Source organism: Squalius cephalus (genome assembly GCF_949319135.1).
Source record: "Squalius cephalus genome assembly, chromosome: 10".
NCBI classification, from domain to species: Eukaryota; Metazoa; Chordata; class Actinopteri; order Cypriniformes; family Leuciscidae; genus Squalius; species Squalius cephalus.
The window spans coordinates 16704558-16729967 of record NC_137131.1 but is presented as its reverse complement, the minus strand read 5'-3'; the positions used below and the strand labels follow the sequence as shown (position 1 = coordinate 16729967).

Below are 25410 nucleotides of genomic sequence, written 5' to 3'. Positions count from 1 at the left end.
ATTAAAATGATCTATATATTGGTACCATTCTGGATATATAATATCCATATATATTAATTATATCCTATAATTGTTCGGACTATTTTTACATTTAGATTATCTTCATCCTTTACATTTAGATTATCTTTGCCGTAATCTAACGCTCAAAGTCGGTATGAAATCAAAACAATTCTTGTTTTTATGGAATATTGCAGTATTTATTATAATAATTTATCCATGCACATCTTTATTTTTTTAAATCATGTATGCGACATCTATTCTCTTCTATGATGACGTGTTTACTAGCATGAGGGAGGGATCAACCTGTCACTCATATGACATCACAGCAATGATCCACAATGATCCAATTCCCGATGGACAAAATCAAGTCCCGCCTTAAATTTTTTTCTTGTTTGAGAAGCCTTTTAACTCGGATATACGTCACAACAGGAAAGAAAAGACTATCGCAGCAACCGTTTAATGCCGACTCTAAACTTCAATAATTTAATAACACTGTTAAATGTCATTTTTAGCAAATCTCAAAATGAATATCCATTTTTGTACTGTACATTATAACGTTGTGATGACTAACTTCACTTGTAACACTTGAAACAGTTATCACTGTCAGAAATTCTTTTGCTAAATTGTAACCTTATTAACCACTAAAATGTGCATATTAGTTCATTAGAATAGTATTATAATGTGCTATGTACACGTAATATGTTCTACTATAAACCTTTTAGGTGTAAATAAGTTATAACTTTTGCACAAAAAAAAATTCAAAGAGTGAGCCATAATATAAATAATTATGTGTTTATCTGTATTGGACAGAATTTAAATACCAGTGCAATCCAGAATAGTGACATTATTTGTGTGAAACCAACCAGCTTTTATTTTCTCTGGTCAAGCTCATCGCAACCTGACATTAACACCAGTCTGGCAGAGAACAGACTGCTCAGCATTCTAGGCATGCTGTCATTTAGCAAAAAAACACCAAAAAAAAAAAAAAAACAGCCAAAAGGTAACAGAGGAATACAAGAGATACAAAAGTCCCACATAAAGACCAACAAAATGGGACTGATTGAGTGTAACAGTATGAGCGATATGAAAAATATATGATCACCTTTACAAAGATGCACAAATGTTAAACAAATACTCCTCCCCTGCCATTACAGCGTGACAGAAGTTCAAGGGGTCTTGGCTGAGTTTACTTTGAGTTTATATTTCAATGCCCTTTCAGCAGAATGTTGGACTAATACCAGGTCTTGACTTCAATTCGCGCTCACATGTGCTTCTCATTCAGAGCTCAGCTGGCCAACTGGCTAAGGCTAAAATGGAACGTGATGAAATGAAATATTCCGGAGGACACAAGCCCCGGCGGCTCTACTGTCCTCTGCTAATCTCTACCAGTAGGAAATCTAACTCCCAATCTATGCCCATGGGGGATGGGTTATCTAAATGTAAATAAATTGGGTTTCCTTAGCCACACCCATCTTGTCACCTCCATTTTGATCTCTGGATTTCCATTTCAGTGGCCTGGAACCTGTTGAAGACCACACAGTTTAAACAAAGAGCGAGTATTAAGCGACCACACATTGTTATGAGAGAAAGTCTCAGGCAAAATGAGTGTTTTGGTTCAAATAAAGACAGCGCTGTAACATGTGATTTCCTTTCTTAGGCTTTGGCATATTTAGAGACTCTTGCTGGTTAGTTATTATCCTTATCTTGTTGACATTGAAAAAGCACATGAAGGCAATCCTCTCTTTAGCTTTATCTAGATATGATGTCTGCTTTGTGATTCATTTAAAACAAGTTTGGGGTCGGTATGAAAATGACTGAAGTGAGAAATATTAATAAAACAGACCTGCCAACCTTGAAATTATTTTTTGAGTACCATCAGTGGGACGGTACACGTGGTTTGGGACACGGAGTTTGAGACGGGATGGGACGTAAAAAAAATAAAAAATAATAAAAAAAAGTAAAAAAGCAGTACAGTAAACAGTAAAAAAAAAAAAAAACTGTACCAACAGTAATTGTTTTCTATTTTAATATATTTTAAATTGTAATTTATTCCTGTCATGGCAAAACTGAATAGCAACCATTACTCCAGTTTTCAGTGTCACACGAAATCATTCTATGCTGATTTGGTCCTCAAAAAACATTTCTTATTATTATCAATGTTGAATTTTTTAAGGATTCTTTGTTGAATAGAACACTCAAAAGAACAGAATTTATTTGAAATAGAAATCTTTAGTAACATTACAAATGAGTCACATTGATTTAATTAATAAAATGATTAATTTCTTTCACAAAAAAAACAAAAAAAAACAACATCCTACCAATCCCAAAATTCGAATGGTATTGTAGGTTTCATCAGAACATTTATCTTAATCAGCTGATTTACTTTGTTTTAAATAGACAAATTATTGTTTTAGTCTGACTGGAATTGGACTTACTCATCAAACACACATAGATATGCTCACAGAAAGGCTCATTTTGAGTGCTGAGACAATTCCTGGCAAAACCTCTCACTATAATTGCGTTAGTTACCCATTAGTGACCTGCAGCCGCTGAGCTTAATGTCACTGTAATGAGTCCTGCCAAGCCCAAACACTGATGGTTCTACACAAACTACAGGCTAGGATTAGGAACAAACAAGCTACGGGAGTTCATTTCGCCTCTCACTGCCTCTGTCTCATGGAACTCCTTTGGGAAAAATGCTTTAATCAGCACGTTTGTAATGTATGACTGAGATATCCATGTTGGTGATATCCATTTCTAACAGCCGCTGTTTGACGTCAGCATTCATAGTGTGCGTGTGTTCTCATTCTAAAAAGAGCCGCTGCCAGACAAACACTGCATATACAAACTAAACCTCTCACACCCACTACACAGAACATAAAGAGAATGTCAATAGAGAGGACACACTGACGTAACACTACTGTCTATGTAGACCGAGGCGAAAAAATCGTTACCTCACAAACCCTCCTCTCGCTGTTCGCTGATAAAATGGGGCCCGTATTCAGAGAGACGTCTCAGTCTTAGAGTCAAGTGACATGACTTAACGTCTGAGTATATGGATATCTGACTCTCAGTGCCATTTAAAAGTATTTGGCAATCATCACAAATTATTGAAAACTAAAATAACAGTAATTTAGAGGGACAAATTCACACTAGATGGGTAAACTAGCCTTATTTGGTCAAATGGGTGAAATACAATCTGGGTGTATAGCTTGTGTTAGAACATTTGAACATCCTCACATTTAACCCCGTATGTGCCTGCTGTTTAGAATGGCAGTTTAGAATGAATGTGTTTTACTGTATTTTTTAATTAAATAAATGCAGCCTTGGTTAGCATAAGAGGCTTCTTTCAAAAACATTAAACATCATACCAACCCAATACTTTTGAATAATTAATGAATTTCAGATTTTTTGTGTAGTCTCAGACATTTAATTGACACTGACTGAAGCTGATCACAAGGTCAGAATTGTTTTGTTTCCTGTGTACGTCAATGGGCTCTTACCTGTAAAAGCAGCCATGTTTAATAAATGAGGCGCATTCTTCACACCCCCTCCATCAAGGTCTCTCACTTCATAGCTATCAAAAGTCAATGTGCTAATCTGACTGGTGTATGTTAATTAACAAGCAACAGTTTCAAGACACTTTTATTTATGAGGACCTTTTGTAATCCCAAACAAACCAAAATGGGTCTTTCTAGACAAATCAGCAACACATATAAATATCAAACCAATCCCTATTTCTATACAGTAATTAAACATACGTAAACCAATTTAAAATACCAAAAATCATGTAAAATAGCATAAAAGTCGATTTGGTTTCAATAGAGTTTTCTGAGATATCAAGTTTTGGTTCAAGTTTGTAAGGCAACCACAAGATCCTGTCTTTTTCTCTTACTTGATCATTTTGTCTAGCAAATGTTCAGATATACAGTAAATGCACGCAAGTAGGTACACTTCTCAATGAGTGGCATGAAACGCTGAGGAAATGTTCAGCTTGTGCACATTCAAATAGCCTTGGAGCAAAAAAATTACCAACCTTTAGTTCCACATAAGACCTTGAGAATTAGTGACATCACAATTGTGCTTTCACCATTGTCCCCTCAAAGAAAACACTTCACCACAGGTGGTGGCAAGGGAATTGTCCATGTAATTAGCATACTTGAAGTCATTTGAATAAGAAGGCAAACGGCAATGCACAAAGTAACCATTCATCTAAAGGTGAGGCCACATTTAGCATTTCTTGGGCGAAATCCTGTCATTTAAATAAGGATCCATGCAATTGAGAATTTCATGAGAAAGCGAAATATTTCCCAACGCCAATTTTGCAATAGGTTCAAATTAGTCACTCGAATTCGCCGCATTGACCAACAGAAAGGGTTGAAAGTGGCCTAATGAAGGATTGTTAGCTGCAACACGTTGGTATTTGGAATTGGTTTTAAATAATTTAAGCCACGGGTGAATAAAGGCTTTTTTTTTTTAGATTTCTTAACCCTGAGTGCCTTGGCTTTAAATGTTTGTTTTCTTTTCATGGGTTAAAAGTGACTTTTGTGTGAGCTGTGCTTCATACATCGCGACACTATTGACAATAGATCTTTTTGCCCACAGATATTTGCTTAACATTTTGCTGATGTGAATGCACCTTAAGGCATGACAACAAAGGCTACAGTGTTAAGCTAGAGGGAATGTAGGACAAAAGGTTTGCGTGGTGATATATAGCCTAAACAAAAATTTTTTTGTCAGTTATGATCAAAAACAAACCAAAGCAGACTCTTAACATTAGGAAAATAGAGGAAGTAGATCTGCACTAATTTGATGCCAGATGACGGGCAGATTGTCCGAGGCAGTTCCAGATCAGTCCCGGTCACATGGCTCACTCACTCCCTGTTCCTGGTGCCACTCTGATGTAAGAGGGGCCTTAATTAAGCAGCAATCGATGCTGTGGGGATGACACTGGAACCTCCTAAGAGAGCACCGCCATGGTAACTACAGGTCTCCATGGCCCTGACTTTATGCCCACAAACTTACAGCACTGACACATGCTAGCACTTAGCACTATTCGAGATCACTATTAAACCCTGACTGATTGAATAATCTCGGTTGTGGATGAACAATTTGCTATAAAACAGGAAATGTACATTATTCTGCCATGGGCAGATTTTTTTAACTGCTCTCACTAGAAACACTACACCCTTTTTAAACAGGCTTTTGCACAAACATAAGAGAAGCATCTATAGCACATTCTGTTATTTGTACTTGAGTGCTTCATGCCTTGTCAAATACCCTAATCCAGGAAAAACCTCATTGTTACTAATTGCCTTTGCTCTTTATTTGCAGGCCATAACATGTTGGTCTGTCATATTTCTCATGGACAAATCTAACAGGGCTGTACAGAAGACACGTGAGACAACAGTGTCAATTGTGCTTTGTTTCTTTGCGTAGCAGGCGAGAACTTGAATGACACAGAGCCATACTAGAACAAGAACACTAGATTAGCAACATCCTAATACAACTGAGCACAGGGCACTCAAAAAATAATTCACAAACTTGACCTTACACTGTAGAGCTGTATTAAAGACATAATTCTACCTCCACAAACCATTGTGTTTACTTTTGATACATTTGGAGGACATGGATACACAAAATGCTCTTGTGTAAAGTAGGCAAACACTGTGTCCAAACATCTAATACATCTCCATTGTCTGTGAAAAATCAGGCACAGTTACATTCCGACTGTAGCCTATTGGTTTACCGTGTTACAAGTTACCTTCGTTTCCAAGTGGAGGTTCAGTTACGGTATTTTGGAACCTGGAGCTGAAAGCCAGTCAGTCATTGACAGGCATTCAGTTGAACTTTGTCAGTTGATACGATCTGTCGGCACAATACATTATTCATGAACTCCAACACCATATGAGACTTAAGCACAACTAAGAGAACAGGATCTTGGTGCGTTCTCACACCGAAAACAAATGGCTAATTTCTTCTGTACAATCATGGACCAAAGTCAGCCTTGGAGCTTATTAAGTTCAAACAGACTCGTACAGAATGTAAATGAATGCAGAAAGGCAGACAATAACAGCAGGTATTAACACAGAAACTGGAGAATTAATTATTTTGTGAGCTTGGTCTGTTTTAATAACACAGCAGAATACAACTTCACACATTTGGAAACAACCTTGAACAAGGAAGTTTTGTCTAGAAACACATTGTTTCCTTGTGTACACAGACACTTGAGTCAGAGAATCTGGTTACACTGAACAATACTGTCAAAACAAGGAATGAGAAAGTTTAAATCTCCCAACAATTGACTTGAGTTGACATCTTGAAGCCAACAGGATCTGCCATGATGAATTTTTCACTTCCTTCACATGTATTTCCTTGCACTTTTACACTTCTATCAACATGATAAAGAGATCTGTAATATAAATGTACTGGAGAGGAGCAGTGTTCCACAGCTGATATCATTCCTGAATACAGCACTTCTACACAACAAATAGGTCAGAAGACCAGAAGTGTTCAGAAACCACATTCTTAAATAATATTGGTTAAAAAAAAAAAAACTTTACGTTGATCTTGACCTTGAACTAAGACTGTCCTAAAATGAGATGCGACAAGGGAAATGTCCAAAGTTGGGACATTAAAGTCTGATTTATGATTTCATTGGGTCCATTGTTAAGGTAGTAGGACTTGCAGTAATCTGCAGAGAAGCTCCACAACATTCTCAAAAACGTTGCAGTATATTTTCATACAATTCATTTGGATTGCTTGGAGAGGTGATGTCTCGCTATAATAGGTTTACAATTACAACATTACAATATTTATTGTCTTATGTTGACAACCAATAAATGGCCCAAATACATTAAAAAATAAAAACTAAAATGCTTTTCAAGTCATTTTAATTGCTACAAGTGAATTTAGCCATAAATCATAATGTACAATAATACAAAAGATATACATTTTGAGACTTGCCAAAGGTTACATTAACAGTGTTATTAAATTATTAGTGTTTTTAAAGATCAACTCTAAGTAAACGTTAGATGACAGCAAACATATGCTAACTGTAGGGAAATTAACAATGAAATATTCAATATCAACTGATGCCGATAATTGAAAAAAAAAATCCATTGGCCAATAGCTGATATGGTACTGAAATACTGTGAATTCCTACTATTTATTTTAGTTTTTATTGTTTTATTTAGTTTTAATAAAAAATTTTAGTAGTAGTATAAATTTGTAATATCGGCCAAAACATTAAAAAAAAACTGGGAATGCACTGATATTAAAATTATGACCACAACCATTAAACTGATAATTGTTTTAAAGGACAAAACAACAAGGTCTGGCTGATCTCATGTCTTCTTTACAGGGGCTGATGCTACACTAGCACACAAAGTGGTCCAAAATTAGCTATATTCTGCCAAATGAAGCATGTGTCCTCAGGTTAATTTTCAATGTTGCTGACATAATGTTAGACACATGTTCTATTCTTGTTTCCCACCATACGATGGACCATGCTGTGGTACTGCTCCCTTATAAATAAACTTTACAAGGCAACTCTCATGGTCCTTCTCATTTCACTACCATTTGGTAAGGCATTACACGACTCTAAAGTGTGTTCGGCAGTGGGAAAAGCTTAGAGGTGTGGAGGTTACCAGAAAAGAAGAGTGGTTAATGAAGCATGGTGAATCTAGACTGACTAATCACATCATCAAACACTGACCCTTTCCCCCTAAAATCTATCATACGGATCTCCAAACTCTGCAACAGAACATGACATTAAAGCTGACTTGTGCTCGGAAAACTTTATGATGCTCTCATAAAACTTTACACATTCCAACCCGAATTAATGTAATCTTTGTGTTTGCACAGGATTTTGAAAAATTTAGGCTGAAATGAAAGAAAAACACGCCTGCCTTCAGACTCAAACAGCGATGAAGAGTATTATCCTCTCTTTATGAACTACAACTAATCCTTCACAAACAATGCTGAAAATATTTCTCCCCCTCTTTTGTTCACACAATCCTAGAGTCTCAAAGTGTTAATGGTTTATCCTTATATCCGCCTCAATTTGGTCTTTCTGCATTTTGGTCCAGCAATGTAATCTTAGGGATTGCTGTATCCAAGGACAGGGGTTCCAAAACTTTTCCATTCCAAGACCCACCTAGACAAGTAGAATCTATCTTAAGATCCACTCAAATATTTGGGATGGGGGAGGGGTGTCAGAAGTACTGTAAGCTTAATCTTAAACATTTAATCGAGCATTTAAAAATAATTATTTTATTTTATAGTACAACCGTAAAATTTCAATACTAATATTTACATTTTAATTTTCTTCATTTACAAACATTAAAGAGTATATTAAATATTTCCACAAAAATTGAAACACGTTCGCTCCGAGTCATTGTGGTGTTCAGCGCAGTAGCAGTAGTAGTAGTAATAGTATTTGAGTTTATTGCCATATCACCATCACGCCTATTGCATGGCAGATACAAATTAAACATTTAACAACATAGGATCATAAGTACGTGTTCAGGGCAGAAAACGCTCTCACGCTCGTTCCGTGTGTACATGAGGTAGCGAAATGCACAGGAGGGAATGCAAACACGACCATGTCTCTGAAAGACAACAGCGCCGAGTTGAACAGACCACAGAGATGAACCAACAGACTTGATACAGCCTTTCATGACATTGAATATTTTGGTGTAATGTGTTGGGCTGAGCAAATATGGGCAGAACTCTTTACTGCCCTAGTACTTAAAAAGCCTTTTAAAAGTATACATGTGAATTAAACGTGGCACAATGGCCTTCATCGTCACAGTATGCTAATGCCTATCTAGTGCAAGGGATTTCATCACGAGGACTGTTGGGACACTCCAGGCACAGGATGGTTCTGTCAGGAGAGACAGAGTCATTTACACCTCAATGACACGTCTGTACCATTTGCTTCACAGGACATATGCTTTCAACTACATACTGTTTATTTACTAGTGTGTTCTAATATGTAACTATGTCATGTTTGGTCTCATCTGACAGCTTATAAACTGAAATGAATGCTGGTGAAATTAATAGGGATATTAAAGTACCCTAATGTACAATCTAGGTACTATTGCTTAAACATACAGTGAGGAGAATATGTTAATGTTCTTCTCCCCCCCTTGATCACTACCCATTTGCCTCATCTTTTGGTTTCCTGTCGGTCGGTTTTGGTGTTGGTATTCCACTCATGTTTAACAATGCTTTGCTCAGGGTATAAGAAGGAAAGGTAACTGTTGATCTGGGAGAAAGGCTTTAACCCCACCACTCGAGTATGAAATACTCAGTTCAAATAGTATGAAATAGTTTCATACTACAAGAAAGGCTTTTACGGCCTCTTCTGCACAACAGTGCATTATTTGTTACAAATAAGTTTTCTATACAGTATGTTGTTCCATTCTACTGTCTGTATATTTAAACATGTAACTAAATAAATAACTTTGCCTGCTTTAAAGGCTTTGAGAATCTTTCCTTGTATCACTGATTATGTTGAAAGCTAAAGTGATTATAACTTTCGTTATCTAAACGTTCAGGTTAAATCCTACGTTTTCCTATCAGTTCTAAGAAAGACCTTTACCTTTAAAGAATAAGAGGTTAAAGAATAACAACAACTTTAATGGAGTCAGATGAATTATATTGGAGTCAAGATACATTTTTGAATTATACACGTCCATCCAGCCTTTTGTTCCGATAATTGGTTCAAAATAGCAACGTAAGCTTCCAGCCTCACAAATGCAATCGCATGCAATACTTCGACTTCGAAACACAGCACATGTATTTATATTTATATGATTAAATGACAGCTTTTGCAATTCAAAATAGGTAATGTCTCAGTTTCTAATGTTGGTATATCGTGCAGCCCTAGACTAAACTGCCTGTGTCTGTGTAAGTGTGTCATTCACTGAAATGCAAATTTAGCTGCTGCGACACACAGTTTGAAAGCCCCTGGTCTAGGAAACACCAACAAATATGTCAGCATGCACACATCTTTGAAAAACGTTTAGTTAGGTTTGTCGGCACTAGATGCTTGTGATCAACACAAGATTGCTTCCATTACAATTGATGAAGCGGTCTGTGGTGCACCTTCTCCAGCCACTTTATTTTGCCTATTCATCTGAAATAAATCTGGTCATCAACACAAAACATAACTGTGCATATCGCAAGACTATCTAGCAAACACTCATTGTACGAACATTCACTGAATCCAAACGCTAAACATTAGAATTACTGTTCAAATTGGAGTTGTTCAGTATAAAGGCCTTGCAGTTAGTATGCTAGCTCCAACATATAGCTGCAACACTCTTATGCAGGAAATGTGCTCAAATACAGCTCGAGCGATGATGGCACTCCCTCCTCCACCTCTACCACATAAAAATAGATTAAACTTGAATTTAAAATTAGAAATAATAACATTTTAAATGTACTTTCAATAAAAAGGCTACAAAATACAGTATCTACATACCTTGTTAAGTGCTGAGCTTCAGTTTAACATTCATTCATGTTGATGAAGGAAATAAATTACTAGGCTAAATACAAGGCTTTATAACATTATAAATGGAGGTAAAAGGCGGCTCAGCACATGTTTATGTTGTATATGTGTTTAGTGTGATTTGGTAAATGGAAGGGAATGGGTTGTAACCCCTCATTTATTCACAGCAACAATCAAAAAGTGTTTATGGTACATTATCTAGACCAGTCTATCTCCCCAAAACACACATAATAACTATGTTTTATGCATCATACTGGCAGTTTATAAACCACAGACATGCAGCCACAGATCCAGCACAAAAGGAGGGTGGAAAACAGGAGAACATGTCAAAATAAAGAGCATGAGTTCAAAGAACTTGTGAGATATAAGACAATATTGTTGCTGTTGTGACCAGACAATGCTGATATACAGCCTGTCAAGAGTATTTAAAAACTAACCACACACTCTCACGCTCTCTCTCTTTCCCTCTGCACCATATGTGTGTGTGTGAGAAAAAGAGGGAGGGGGAGGACCCAGGGCGGGGCTGTCAATTGAGAAGTGCGTAGCTCTTTCCGGAACCCATGATTGAGCAATCTAGTTTGACCTTGTAAAGGTCACAACACTGGAGCCATGTTCAGAATATCAAAGCCATTTGTGTCAAAGAACACAAATATCTAGGGGGCAAGCATCAGCTCGTGTAAGGTAATAAAAGTAATAAAATGCTAACAACAAGACAGTTTGCACAACTGGAGGTCCAACTCAATCTCAGAAGAAAAGCAGCTATTTTACAGGGTGGCGATTTCGTATGAATTTGATTTAAACAAAAACATATGATTTTTAGGAAAGCAAAATGGTCCACCAGGGTCCAGACTGTGATCAAATGGTTTTTGTTAGAGGTTGCACTGGTGCGATCACAATGTTTCCCAACTGATAAGAGCTGCCATTTCTGTTGCATATGAAAAACATCAAACAGCAAACAAAATGAAAGCGTGCTTCTCGTTTGAGCTGTGCAGCGCTGGCAGTTTTTCAGCTCGGACCAATATTAGACAGCGCAGTGCAAGCTCAGAACAGGATTACTCGCGGGCTGATCTTGATCATGGGACACGTTACTACACAGCAGTGGGAGATCCAATGAGAAACCGTTTGAATTTGGTGCAGAATTAATAACATCGCTGCAAAATCTAGTGAGAAGCATTCACAATCAGAGTAGAATTGTCTGTTATAAACCCATAGATTATCAGATCAAACAGCACTAATGTGGAAACCAGGAGAAACATTGTGCCATGAATGAACAAGTTATAGAGTCATTATAGTTTACAGTCCATAAATCACTAACACTCACCATGGATTTAATGTAATAACGCTAACTGTAACCATGGTATTGTGGCAGGAATAGTCTAATGTTTTTACATTATTCATTTCAGGGTTCATACAACCTTTCACAAGTGAAACTCAAGCACTTTTCAAGGACTTTCAAGTGATTCAGTTCACACTTTTTCCAGCATTTCAAAGCTCTAAATATTATTCAATTTAAAAGTGTGATATAATGTGAAAAAAAAAAAGAATCCCCTGTAAAAATTTGGGTTTTAAATGTTATTGTTGTTAATAAAAAGTACATTTTAGCTGCATCTCAACTCAGTGCTTTACTGTCAAACGTGTATTTACGTAATACTATTAGCCATCTGTAGAACTTAGTGGTACCGGCCAAGGTTATTTTCATAAACGAAAACTGAAACTAAGACTAAAACTATTGCACAAAAAACATTTTCGTAAACTGAAATAAAATAGAAATTTCAATATAAATGAAAAACTAAAACTAAACAAAACTTACAACAGTTACTGAAAAACTAACTGAAACTAAATAATAATTAGGAAAAATAAATAATCGTTTTCGTAATTAATAAGCTCACTAATAATCCTCTAGCCTACCAGAAAATCACTTTTTTTCAATTCCACTGCGCTACTTTATTTTTCAATGTCTAACCATTGCGCTCGAGTCTCGCGTCTTCTGCAGCATCACGTGCATGACACGACGTTCTAAAAACACGGCACTCAAGTTAAAATAAGTTAAACTTTTAAAAGACGCGTATCGAGACCTTTTGCCCATTCCACTGTGCCCGGGTCTTTTTTCCGTTTTTCAAAGAATAAACTCTTTCTGTGTGAACCAGCCTAAGAAGCAGAAATGGTCAAATATGTATTTCCATCATGTCTAGACCTTATGCAAATACAGCTGTACCTTAATTCCAGATAAGATCTCATCTCATGTGAAACTAGCCTAAACAAGATAGGCCTATCACACATAATAGAAAAGATAGCCTACCACACTGAGCAGAAAACGGAAAAAACAAATAGCATGTCTATAGCCCAGAAATAGACGTATATTTGTCAGAGTAGAAGTATACTAAATGTCTGGTCTGAATAGAACATTTGAAGATGAGTATAAGTAAGGAATAATTGACGACAGGCCGTTGAATTATTAGAAAAATAATGCACACCCGAGGTGGTAATACGGTCACGACGCGAAGCGGAGTGGCCGTTACACCTCGGATGTGCATTATTTTTCTAATAATTCAACGGCCTGAAGTCAATTATTCCGCTTATACTAGTTACCACACCTCGAAACATTGTTCAGATTATGTATTTCAAGACGTTTGTAAAGTTTTTGTCATTAAAATGCTCTTGTATGTAGCACTAATTTCTTACGCATCTAATCCCATGCCTCCGTTGCTAATTCCAAAACGTCATTTTAGAGTTAGTAACGGAGGTTTGAGCCACTGATAGCAGACTCCTATATTCAGTTTAATTTTCTATTGATTATAGATAGGACTATATACTTTATTTATTAAAATTAAACTGCATGTTTGATTGTGAAGCTAGACATTGAAAATTGCAGATCAAGCGCATGGGGCTAAATGCTTTTTCTTGTTATGAATTGTATCCTATTTTCCGTTATTACAGTTAACTACGCGAAGTGATATGGAACTGTAATGCGGTCAAGACCTGCCTGGAACTACTTTAGCTGTGCGTTTCCCTGAAAATAATGCACACCTTAGAACGTTCGTCAACCAATCAGATTCAAGCATTCAACGGCCCTGTAGTATAACTATGAGTATATGATTTTAAACGATGCAATAGACAAAAAACATAAATGGATCTATACAAGAATAATTTTTTTTTACCCGTCAAAGGAAAGCAAATGGACCATAAGCAAGTGCCATACTGAAAATGACAAAGTCCACATTATTATCAAACCTTTTAGTACTGTGCGTAAGGCTGATAAACCCTAACCAAGGACTCCAAGGATTGTAATTCTTATCTAATGGTACATCATGACTGGTACCTGCAGTTTACAAGCTATCTCTGACATTAGTAGAACACTTGGCAGAATTGTGGCCACCTAGAGCGGAAACAGTCGTCATGCAACATGAGTGGGCAGACTAATCTTTCGTAAAAGACGAAACCTGCATGGAGGTGTAGATTTCGACTGGTTGATGCAGACACAAAGCAGGTTTTTACCTGGGGGCGTACAAATGATATGCCTTCAGAGCACTACAGATAACTCGATATATAAGGAAAAAGAGGTCACTGAGTAAAAGAGACTGAAGGACCTCTGTTATAACTTTCATAAAACCTTGATATATGACCTTGAAGTGACGTTAAAGATGTATGCTTACATAAATTATATAAAAAGAGCACTGAAATTATTAATACTATGCTTGTGGGTATAAGCACATTACTTAAGCTGTTTTTGGGAAAGAAACACACACTATAACATCGCAGGGGATTCAGCAATCTGGTCACTCACAGGGTCTGCTGGTCCACAGAACTCCCGAAAGACTTTGGCCGCATCGGTAGCATGGATCTCCAGGGCCATACAAGGTCCAGAACAAAGTTCATCCACCATATTCTGCAACACAAGCAGTCAAGAGTTAACGATTCCCCTGGTCTACCTGCGGTGCCTGTACCAATGAAAGAGCTTATTATCTGAACAGACCTTGGGAAGACATTGGAGCAGCTGGAGGACTCAAGTTACCAGTGTGCCTCTTAATAAATATATAAATTAAAGGATGTTAAAGCAAACAATTGTTGCTATTGTTCTTGGAACAGGTTATTTGCAACAAGACTAGTTCTAATTCTCTTTTAATCTGGTTTGATGAGTTGGCCTCTGTGTTTGTGGGCTATTAAAATTATGGGGCGAATTTGAAGAGCCCACCAAGCACAGACCACTAAACGGCCCATGAGCCATTTTCACATCCTCTGATCTAGTTGTGGTGTCCACAGTTGCATCTTTTTAGTTTTACATTTCAAATAGAATAATAAGCATTTAGTTCCATTTTTGTGTGTCAAAGACACAAAGCCTTTAACATAAACCTATTAACAATGTACGGGTTACTTTTTGTGACTACATACAAACAAGTATTTATGAGATCTACAATAATAATAGCAACAATTAAAAAACTATATAGCCAATAAATTACCATCATAAACCATTTATAACCTGCATGAGAAACTGTTGTACTATTAAAAATAAAGGTTCCAAAAAGGGTCTTCACAGCAATGCCATAAGAGGAACAATTTCAGATTACCCAGAGAACAATTCAGAATACAGTTCTAAAAAGAATTTTTTTTCTTTCATTTGAATAATCTAAAGAGCCTTTTTCCACAATAAAGAACCTTTAGTGCAATTGAAAGGTTCCATGGATGCTAAAGGTTATATGAAACAATATATGCCAATAAAGAACCAATAAGTGTAGGTTATCTCAATGAAACAATGAAGATAAAGAAGCATCAAAGAGCTTCCCTATTTCACAAGAAATCTCCACTCAGTGCCAATGTAACCGCAATCTCTGCAACCCAATATGTGCAGTGCTGTTACAATGATATACAATGATAACATGGAGTATATATTTGAGTATTTCAAAGCAATGCAAGGAGAATCCCTCTAGTGGAGATACTGGTTTAGGTTACTCTAAAATTACTACCAAAGGCTGTGCTATGTATTACATAATAAGAGGATGAGTCATTGAGTGATGACATGTAAACATGGTGATGAATTTTGAGAAAAATCACTGTTCGCTATATTATAATTCACATTGTCTTAACATGTATAACTGATAAGATCACAATAAGATCTGCTGGGCATAAAATTCCCTTTGTTCCAGCAGCCAGAGTAAGACAATCCATAACTTTATGTATTTTTGCAGAACAACATCAGTGGACCCCATTCTCTCAATTTGTCTACTTATACTAGTATAGCTCAAAAATAGTGGCACACTCTGTTTCATAGGCACTTTGCACCTGCAGCATGCAGTCTGTGTTTTGTAAATGTGAGGCAATCAATATCGATGAGACAGTTTTCATGGCAACAGACAAGGACCCGTACTCCAAACGCCACTGGCTTCAATGACCCAGAACCGAAAATGGCTTATTTTTGGTCTAAAAGACTTGTGTGGACGCTATCAAAATAAATGATTGCTTTTTGGCTGAAATACAAAGACTAGAAAGTGATTTATTGAAGCTAAATAGCAAACAGGAATGTGAAGGGTTGTTCCTGTGAACCAAAATTCCACGTACTGTGACAACACACTGCCCAAAACAGTGAAATTGCCATGAGGCGAGCGATTGTCGGTGCCTTTCAGAGAGGTTTGCAGGAGACAGGTGTGCATGCAGTTACAATCAATGCTTCGGCGACTACGCCTTTTTCACTCAATGAATAATTAAACAACTGGAATCTCATTTGTGCTGGAAAAGGGAGCAGAACTGAACTTCTTAGACTGGACCTTGAATTATCATTATCATAGAGTTTAAAATGGCAGTTAAATTTGTATACTATATAGCAGCTATAACAAGCAAGGGTATTTTAAATGTATTTGGTTCCACTTTATCTTATGTGTCTTCAAATACTATTGTGTATCAACACAATTTGTGCATTGTATCAAATGATTAATTGAAATGTTATACATAATATTTAAAGACGTAATATAAAGTGAGCCATTTATTCTTTAGAATACTTAAAATCATAGTAGAGAGAGAAGCAACGTATACTTACACTGTACTCTGCTACAACCCCTTTGTAAACCTCTAAAAACTCCTCAGCATTCGCTCGATCCATGTTGAACTGTGGAATAATGGAAAACCAAGCCACAATTTGAATACTAAATAAAAACAAACTAAAACACTTAGAAGGACATTGCTACTTGTATAAATTAGTAAATATAGTCAAACTCAAGGAATAATATAAGATCTGCATTATATCAAAAAATAAAATAAAAACACATAAACAATAATATTTATTTTCACAAGCACAATTGATGTATTAAATCACAATTCTGACTATAATGGTGCATTTGAGAGGGTTATCCAACAAACTGGAGATAAAATCTCCAGACCAACCATTTCAACACACCATTATCACTGTCTGATATTCTTTTTATTGACCACCAACTCAGCCCTGGACATACATGCTTTCTAATAGTAACAAAACCACTATTGATCCACTCTTGCCCAGGGGCATACTCTGTACACTATTTTCAGCAGGGTCATGTGACAAAGCTGCAGCCCTGTAATTGGTCAGCAGGGGACTCATTTGGAGATGTGGGAGGCTACTGATCTGGTCACAAAATGTATGGTCGATGACGGGGTCAGGTTACACCAAAGGGAAAAAACATAATTGTGTTTGCCCTTGGTTCACACAGAGATTATTTTTTCTTCGCCTACGTTTGCTATTAGTTTGATCATTTGATCTTTTAAGAGAGGCTGGTCTAATATCCAGAAAATGTGTATATCTTTCATTGCTGAAATTAATTGAACTATTATTTGGACACACTGTTTGAAATGATTCAAACGATTGAAATGATAGCTATTGTATGCAAGTTTGCAACTAAAGACTGAAATTTTATTTGAACTAAAATACTTACCATTTGTAGGGCAGATATCTCAAATCCATTTTCTATGACTGACTTGAGAATCTTTCCTGTCAATGCTGGGAAAAAAATAAGAGAGTTTAAATGAAAGATGCTCATTTAAAATGGCAAAAAAAAAAAAAAAAAAAAAAAAAAATTGCAATGAACGCAATCTTACATTTTACAAAAATCTCTCTAGATCATATATAACTGTTAATGCAAGAATAAACCATGCAAACACAGACTGATTTAATTTTTTTTTAAATCATTCTCCACATATGAGTATATAGCTTTATGGAGTACAGTGAATGTATAAATTAAGGATTTTTTTCAGGCCCAACAGAATAAATAAATAAATAAATAAATAACAAAAAAGTTCAAATAAAAATAGAAAAAAAAAAAAAAAAAAAAAAGATTAAAATGAATCTTAATTTTAAAGGTGAAGTGTGTAATCCTAATAAGTGTAGATTTAAACATTGCAAAAATGACATGTTCCCCTTTAAGGACACAGCAAATTATAGTGCAGGGTTTATTCGCATGCTATTGGAAACATAACTTGCACTTCTAAGAGCAGACTAATCATTAGAGAGAAGTCTAATGATTAAGGCTTTGAGATGCTAACACAAAGGTTTTAAGTTCAATACCAAGTAGCAGTAATCTAGGAACTCATGTGATCCTGCTCTTTCGACTATACGCCCTTGCTCTAGGGTGACTGTCCCTGCAGTTAAAGAACTATATGTTGCATTGGCCACATCAGTTAAGTGGCAAGTAAGACTTTCGACCTCCTGTTTAACCTGATCATGCTGAGTTAAAGGCCAAAAACAGTTCACAATATCATGAAGGTGTGACTTCAAAGGAGAGACTTTGATCTCAATAACACGAGAGCGAATCTCCAGGTCCTCTCCTTTGGACTGAGTGCTGAAAGATTATATTAATAAAAGGCACAGCAGGGTATTTATACATTAGAACTGATTTAGGGGGTTGTGGTTTCAATTTCAGTACAGTAAGTTTTTACTGTGTGTTTTAAAGGCTAATACCAATCATTCAGCGCATATAACATGTTTAGGGGAATATATATATATATATATATATATATATATATATATATATATATATATATATATATATATATATATATATATATATATATATTAAAAAAAAGATCAGTACTAATATATATATATATATATATATATATATGAAGAGTTCAGATGCAAAAGCCTCTAAGTGCCATCTGAAATTTTCTTCTAGAATGATCATTTTTATCAAGCTCGTATATTTAAGTTCAGTAATTTCACTTAAATGACAATTAATAGGTCATTTTCATTGCCATTTAAGTGAATTTACTGAACTTAAATATACGAGCTTGATAAAAATGATCATTCTAGAAGAAAATTTCAGATGGCACTTAGAGGCTTTTGCATCTGAACTCTTCATATATATATATATATATATATATATATATATATATATATATATATATATATATATATATTCATGTTGAATTTGTTTCACAGTGCAGTCAGATATGTTCATGGCTGTCCTTGACACAAAGCAATTACATTTGCTGTTTTTTTCTCAGATCTTTAAGAGAAAGGGCAAATACTGCAAAGCACAAATCAAATGTGATTTCAATCTTATTTCAATAGCAGAAAAGGGCAAGGATCTGTTTATTTCCATATATAAAATGTAATATTTAAAATTTTAGGGAAATGATCATATGTAGTTGACAGAGCATAAACAGATTATTTCCCCATGCACAGTAGTAACTGCCCCGGAGAATTTTCTTTTGTCACATAAATTACATCTTCACACATCCCCAACCTTCCCTCGGCACCACTGGTGACCCTAAAGGTTCCATTTCTGATCCAGACAGCTTCCAGACACAATCAGCCCTGTTGCTAGGCAATGCTATCAGTGCTGCCTGGCAACACATTTGTCTATTCCAGTCATGAGCCAGTTCAAAACAAATCAAACTGCTTTACTATTGGTTGAGGTTTTTCAGTTTAAAAAATACGGATTAATTGGATGACATCTACAAATGCTGTAACTTAAACCCTTGCATTGTTAAAGTGACTTTTTACCGGCTAATAGTTTTGAAAGGAAGTCAAATGTGTTTGAAGGTCTGATATCAATAAGTCAGACAAATGCTTTCAGCTACTATTAACCTTATTGTTATAGACTTCGGACCATATGGCGTGAATGTCAGAATTAATTAACTCATTAATGAAGGAGGACCTTGACCTTCATTAATGAAGGAGGACCTTGACCTTGACCTTGATGACAACATTAACCATCAAGAGAAACTCACTTCACACTGCATACTAGGTTAATAATTGTATTCTATTAAAAGAACAGAGAAAGTGGGCATGTAAAAATGCACAACAACTATGATATGACCCTAACCCTGGACAATAGGTTTGAGTAAATCATTACCCATTTATTATGGCATACTGTTTGGTTGAGTATACGCCAAGCACAGACATTTCAGAGAATTATGACCTTTACCCTACCTACAGCTACAGTATGCACTGCCACTAAGCATTCTATTTAATATAACAAACCAAGGTAACATATGGCATAATTAGCAAATTTTCCACAGTATACACTACAGTTCAAAAGTTTAGGCTCATTACATTTTTTTTTAAAAGTAATTCATCTTTTTTTATTCAGCAAGGATGCATTAAATTGATCAAAAGTGACAGTAAAGACACTTATAATATTTAAAAAAATTATATTTCACATAAATGCTGTTATTTTGAACTTTCTATATTCAAAAAATATTTTATCACATTTGACAGATGCCATTTTCTAAATGGACACGGCGTTTTCCACCAACCACAGGATTGATTTTGTAAAGTTTATTTCAATTACACTGCTCCCATTCGGCTTGCCATTTTTTGAGGATTAAAGTGTTTATAATAGGTTTGAGGTCTAAAGGTGGAGACGAGAAATGGAAAGCATACAATCACACAATCCGATCTTACACAGTAAAATTGCACAGTAACTATGACATTGCACAGGATGAGAGACTATAGTTTTAAGTTAAAATCAGTGCGTAACTACAGTTTAGAGATGAGAACAACATGCTATTGTAGTCTATAATCCAAAAGTAATGTTACAACACAAAGTGAACCAAGCCACATGACTATGCTGAAAAAAATTAACAGAGCAGTCGCCGCATAATCTGTCTAATTACAGTCATGTAGAGGCTCTCTCGGCAGGGACTTTCATTACTGGCTATTTTTATTTACTCCTTTTAGAAACCTGGTGGGCTCCAGATCTCCAATCAAAAGGTAATCAGGGCTGCAATCCTCTTTAAATCAGTGTTTGCCAGCACTTTTGATGGAGTTCTTGAGAACAAACACACTGCAGGAGGTTGGTAGCTGGAATATGAATGTGGGTGTGCAATTGGTTGGACAACTTGGTGACTAACAGAGAGTTGGCACAATGCTAGGCGGAATAAAGTTGAGCAAAAGCTACAAAAGTGACCATAAGACTTCACTGTAGTGCTTTTGAAATATTTCTGACCATTTTGAACATTATTTTGATGGGACTGCGAGATTAACAATATGAAAAGAACATTTCAATAATGAGGCAAATTATAAGTGAAGGATTGAAACCCCTAAAATCGACAGATAAAGTGCGTCAAAACTGTTTGAGGTCTTGAAGCACGTATCTTTTTGTGTTCATGACTGATTGGGTCTGTTGTTGGGGTTCTGGTGTGTGTGTGATTGTGTAACATTCCCTCCAGGTTACTCAGCCCACAGCAATGTACAAAATCAACTTGGGGCCTGCTTAGCCCATGGCCACTATGTGAAATATCTACCTCAGCCCTATCGAGAGGATTTGAGATTTCACAGGTCAGTGCCCTGGCGGCATGCTCCATGAACAGGGATCAGGAGACGGATTTGAACAAATCCGGAGCGAAGGCTTGGTTAAGAGTACGAACTGGCTTTGGGGGTTTTATACTCATCAACGTATAACAAGCAAAACAACAGTAGGCCAGGAGGGCACGAAGACAGTTTTATAAGCAGAAGACAATCACGAAAGGACCTAAGGACTCTGAAGTAACACCCTCACTAGCTTAACTGCTCCTTTCATTCATAAGAACTGAGTTTGCACTTCCACCAAATCCACCACTTTGGTTTCACTTTGAAAAGAATAATTATTTTGAGAAGATATGAAAAATGAAATAGTTGTTTTTAAAATCCAGCACTGGTCTGGGTGGAGGCCTTTTTCACATCGCACACATAACTGCAAAAGCATAAAATAAAACCATAAATTATAGAATGGTTATCAGAATCCATTGATAAATTGCTTAGAAGTCCTTATAATTTTATGGTTGCGATCTAATTTGTGTGAGGCCTTTTCAACAGTCCAACATACAACTAAATAGTAATTAATCTACTTCAAACAGAACGCAAACTTCAAAAGGCAAAATATAAACGGTCTGGATTCAGTCAGATTTACTGAACAGGAAGTGTTGTTTGAATGTCTGTCACTGTGTACCTTCGGATCAAACCTGACAGATGTCTTTTTTCCAACAATGGGTGAGTGATTCCCTCTCTAGCAATAGGTTTCATAAAAGCTTAGGCTTACAGTGCATCATTCAGAATTCAGCATGCTATGCGCTGTAAAAACAGACTCTATACCAATTTATGAACTAGTTTTACCTATTTATTGAAAAGATAAAAAAAAGAAAAAAAAAGAAAAGATTTACTCACAAATTAGCCGTGACTATGGCTTCAGAGCAAGTTCGGCACTCTACAAGAGCATTGTTCCCAGATGGAAAATAGGTTTAAACCTTCAAATGGCAAAATATAGTACAAAATGTACAAAGAAAAAACATTTACAGTTTTAAAATACTATATCTATATATATATATATCTATATATATATATCTATCTATATATATATATATATCTATATCTATATATATATATATATATATATCTATATATATATATATATATATATATATATATATATATATATATATATATATATATATATATATATATATATATATATATATATATATATACTTGGACCAGCATTTAAGAGAACATAGACTAAGTTAGTATCTGGGACAGGAATGATGGGGTATGACATATCGGCACATTCTTCTAATGATAATGTGCACTTATAAACAGAGATGGGTTAATAATACACTACAAACAGCACATTACAAATAGCAAATATTTAACTACGCTATATCTCATCTATAATAGGTCATTTCAAAGATGATTGATTAGACATGATATTGTCAGTGTCTGTGTGTGGGTTTACCCTCTGAGATGGCATGTGGTTTGATGATACAGCAGGTGCAGTCTGAGTACTTGGCTGTGTTGGAGGGACCGTGACCAGCAGTGGAGGGGAAAAAGAACTCCAGCTCCTAACAGACAAAAATAGGTATAATTAAAAACACAACCAATCATTTCCTTTGACTTAATTAGTATATTAAGGAAAGACTTATAAGCTTGATTAATTGCTTTTGACAGTTGCTTTTTTGTTACCCGTGCAGCAGATGCCAATGAGTCTGAACCATGTCCTGCATTTTTAGTGCCATCGGTACCAAACTGGGCTCTGAGACTATGCGCTGCATCTTTCTGTGCCACACCAGAATCAGTCGGGCCCAGAACTTTTCTCCAGGTCGACACTGCCTCATCCCCCATCAGCTCCATAGCAATCACGGGACCAGAGCTTACAAACTGCACCAGATTACTGTTGTTGAAGAAGAAGCAACTTTATGCTTGGTGTTTCTGATTGTATTTGTGGTTAAAAACACGCAAAGTCATGTCAAAGTCACTGTGACAATCTCAATGTTGGTGGTTCAGGTGTCAGAGTCTCCTTCAAAACCTGCCCTTACATATAAGTCAATCATTGACTCAGGAAAGACTCACTTGAAAAAAGACTTTGACTGATGTTCCATGTAAAAGTCCGCTGCCTGCTTCCTGTAAGAAAGCCATAAAAGTACACAGAGTTAATAAGTGATCTCCAAACCCTACCATCTCTCGGCTGACTCCTAAAGTGAAATAGAGTTTTATGTATGAAACTAAGGAGCAAAAAGTGCCCTTAAGTTTTTATGAAGTGTGCGTTTCATCTTAATACCATTTTTTGTAATTATGTCATATATTAATCTGATGACACGTCAATTAGTGTGAGAAATATGACTGTAACAACTTCATACTCTGACAAGGACTGTCTCTGTCAATGAACAGCTGTTTGCTACTTTGAGGAAAGGTTAAAGCAGCAAAACCTGACCAGGCTAAAACAACATGGTCTATCAGAGAAACTCTCAGAGTCAGCATATTTCAAGAGGAAAAGGAAAGATTAAACATCAGCATTTTCCATTCTCCAAAAAATGTAGTACTAAACCACATGTATAGTGACATACAGACAAAAACATATAGTTTGAATTCACTGTAGTTTTGGATCATATTTTATGCCAAATACATAAACATAAATATAAAACTGTCAAATGTTTTAGTGCTGATGGGGTGTCTACAAATGTATAACGCTAGTTTTGTCATTTCAGGCATCTAAAAGACCTCTCATATAATCTATTCCCTCTCATACAATCAGGCTGTCCAAGCTTTAAAAAAAGCAAATAAGCTATTATGATTATCTGACTTCCCTTTAATACTGTTGTTTAGTGTTGCATTTTGGGCCTGTGTTGTTACAACTAAAACTAAACTATAACTAAAATTAATAAACTAATAAAAACTAAATAATAATAAACTTTAAACTTAATACATCTAAACATATTAGATGAAAAACCATGAAATGTTGGCAACGATCTAAAGTTTAAATTGAAGCACTAAAATGACTAAAAATGAAATAAAAATAAATTAAAGCATATAGAACCATTTAAAACCAACTAATAACAAAAAATAACAAAAGGCACATAACAAAATGGCTAAAACAAACTAAAATTAAAATGAAAACTGAACCTATTAGCCCACAAATTGAGCCTATTAACGTGTATAGTACTATATCATTGCATTTACATTCTTTGTTATAATGTTTACAAAGCAAATGCATAAAAAAGTATTACTTATGTACAGTGTTAATAACATTATAATATTCCTAATAGATTTTAATGTTGGAGGAACAATAATGCATTTAGCTGATTTTAACCTTGGTTGAAGTTAACTTATCATATTTTGAAGGTCTCTGCTTTGCACGACTCATTGTGGTTTGTGTCCTTTATTACCTATTTTTGTAGTTATGAACACACAAGCTCACAAATCACTTTAAAGCCATTTTACTGTGAAATTACCAGAAATGTCCTCAGATTTACTCGTAACGACGACTCTAATCTGAAGGGCGAATCCAGGAGAGCAATCTGGGCTGATTTGCTCAAGGGCACAATTTTACTTGAAGACAATTGTGATTCAGTAACTCCCCGGTTCTTGGGTCATTTCTCCCTGTGACTGAACACACAGTCTTTGTGCTGGCAGCCCAGACCAGTAAATTTTATTTTAACAGTGCCCAAATTACCACCACTTTTAAAACCATAAACTGATCTTAACAAAACAGGCCAAAGAAATCATGTCTGCAGCTTTAAACACTGCTTCTTTTCTCTTACAGAGCCTCAGTTAATAATTACTGCATTGTGCTGTGAATATAATCCACTCCTGGTACTGTGCAAAGCCAGCCACTAATGAAATACCCAGCTCTTTGCAAGTCTTACATAATAAATTGCTTCAGAATATAGAACACAGAGTGTGCAAATTTTTTATCTTTCATTCTTGTGCTAAAAACAGTCAGGTGCTCAGAGAAGAACAAGTGTATGTCTTTGCCAGGTTAATGTATAGAGCAAGCAGTGCATGAGTTTTTTTTTGCTGAAATATACTTTTTAACTGAACATGTGACTTTGGCAAATCCACCCATGACCATTTCTCAGAATTCACTTGTGGGTTACTTTAAAACTGAAACACCTCATTAGAATAATTAGTCTTAAACTGCTTTGAGCACTAATCCTTTTCTTTGCACCTATTTGTA

The 25410-nt window shown here is 35.8% G+C and overlaps 1 protein-coding gene across 1 annotated transcript in view; it reads right to left on the bottom strand.

Moving 5' to 3' along the window:
- Positions 1–25410, bottom strand: part of nme7 (NME/NM23 family member 7) — a 35083-nt gene that overhangs the window by 1769 nt on the left and 7904 nt on the right. Inside the window, exons 5-10 of the mRNA XM_079883745.1 lie at positions 23307–23357; positions 22920–23127; positions 22693–22798; positions 17416–17480; positions 16548–16616; positions 14304–14405 (exon numbers count right to left, since the gene is read on the bottom strand). Coding sequence (XP_079739871.1) covers positions 14304–14405; positions 16548–16616; positions 17416–17480; positions 22693–22798; positions 22920–23127; positions 23307–23357 — 601 coding nt within the window. The remainder of the gene's footprint in view (positions 1–14303; positions 14406–16547; positions 16617–17415; positions 17481–22692; positions 22799–22919; positions 23128–23306; positions 23358–25410) is intronic.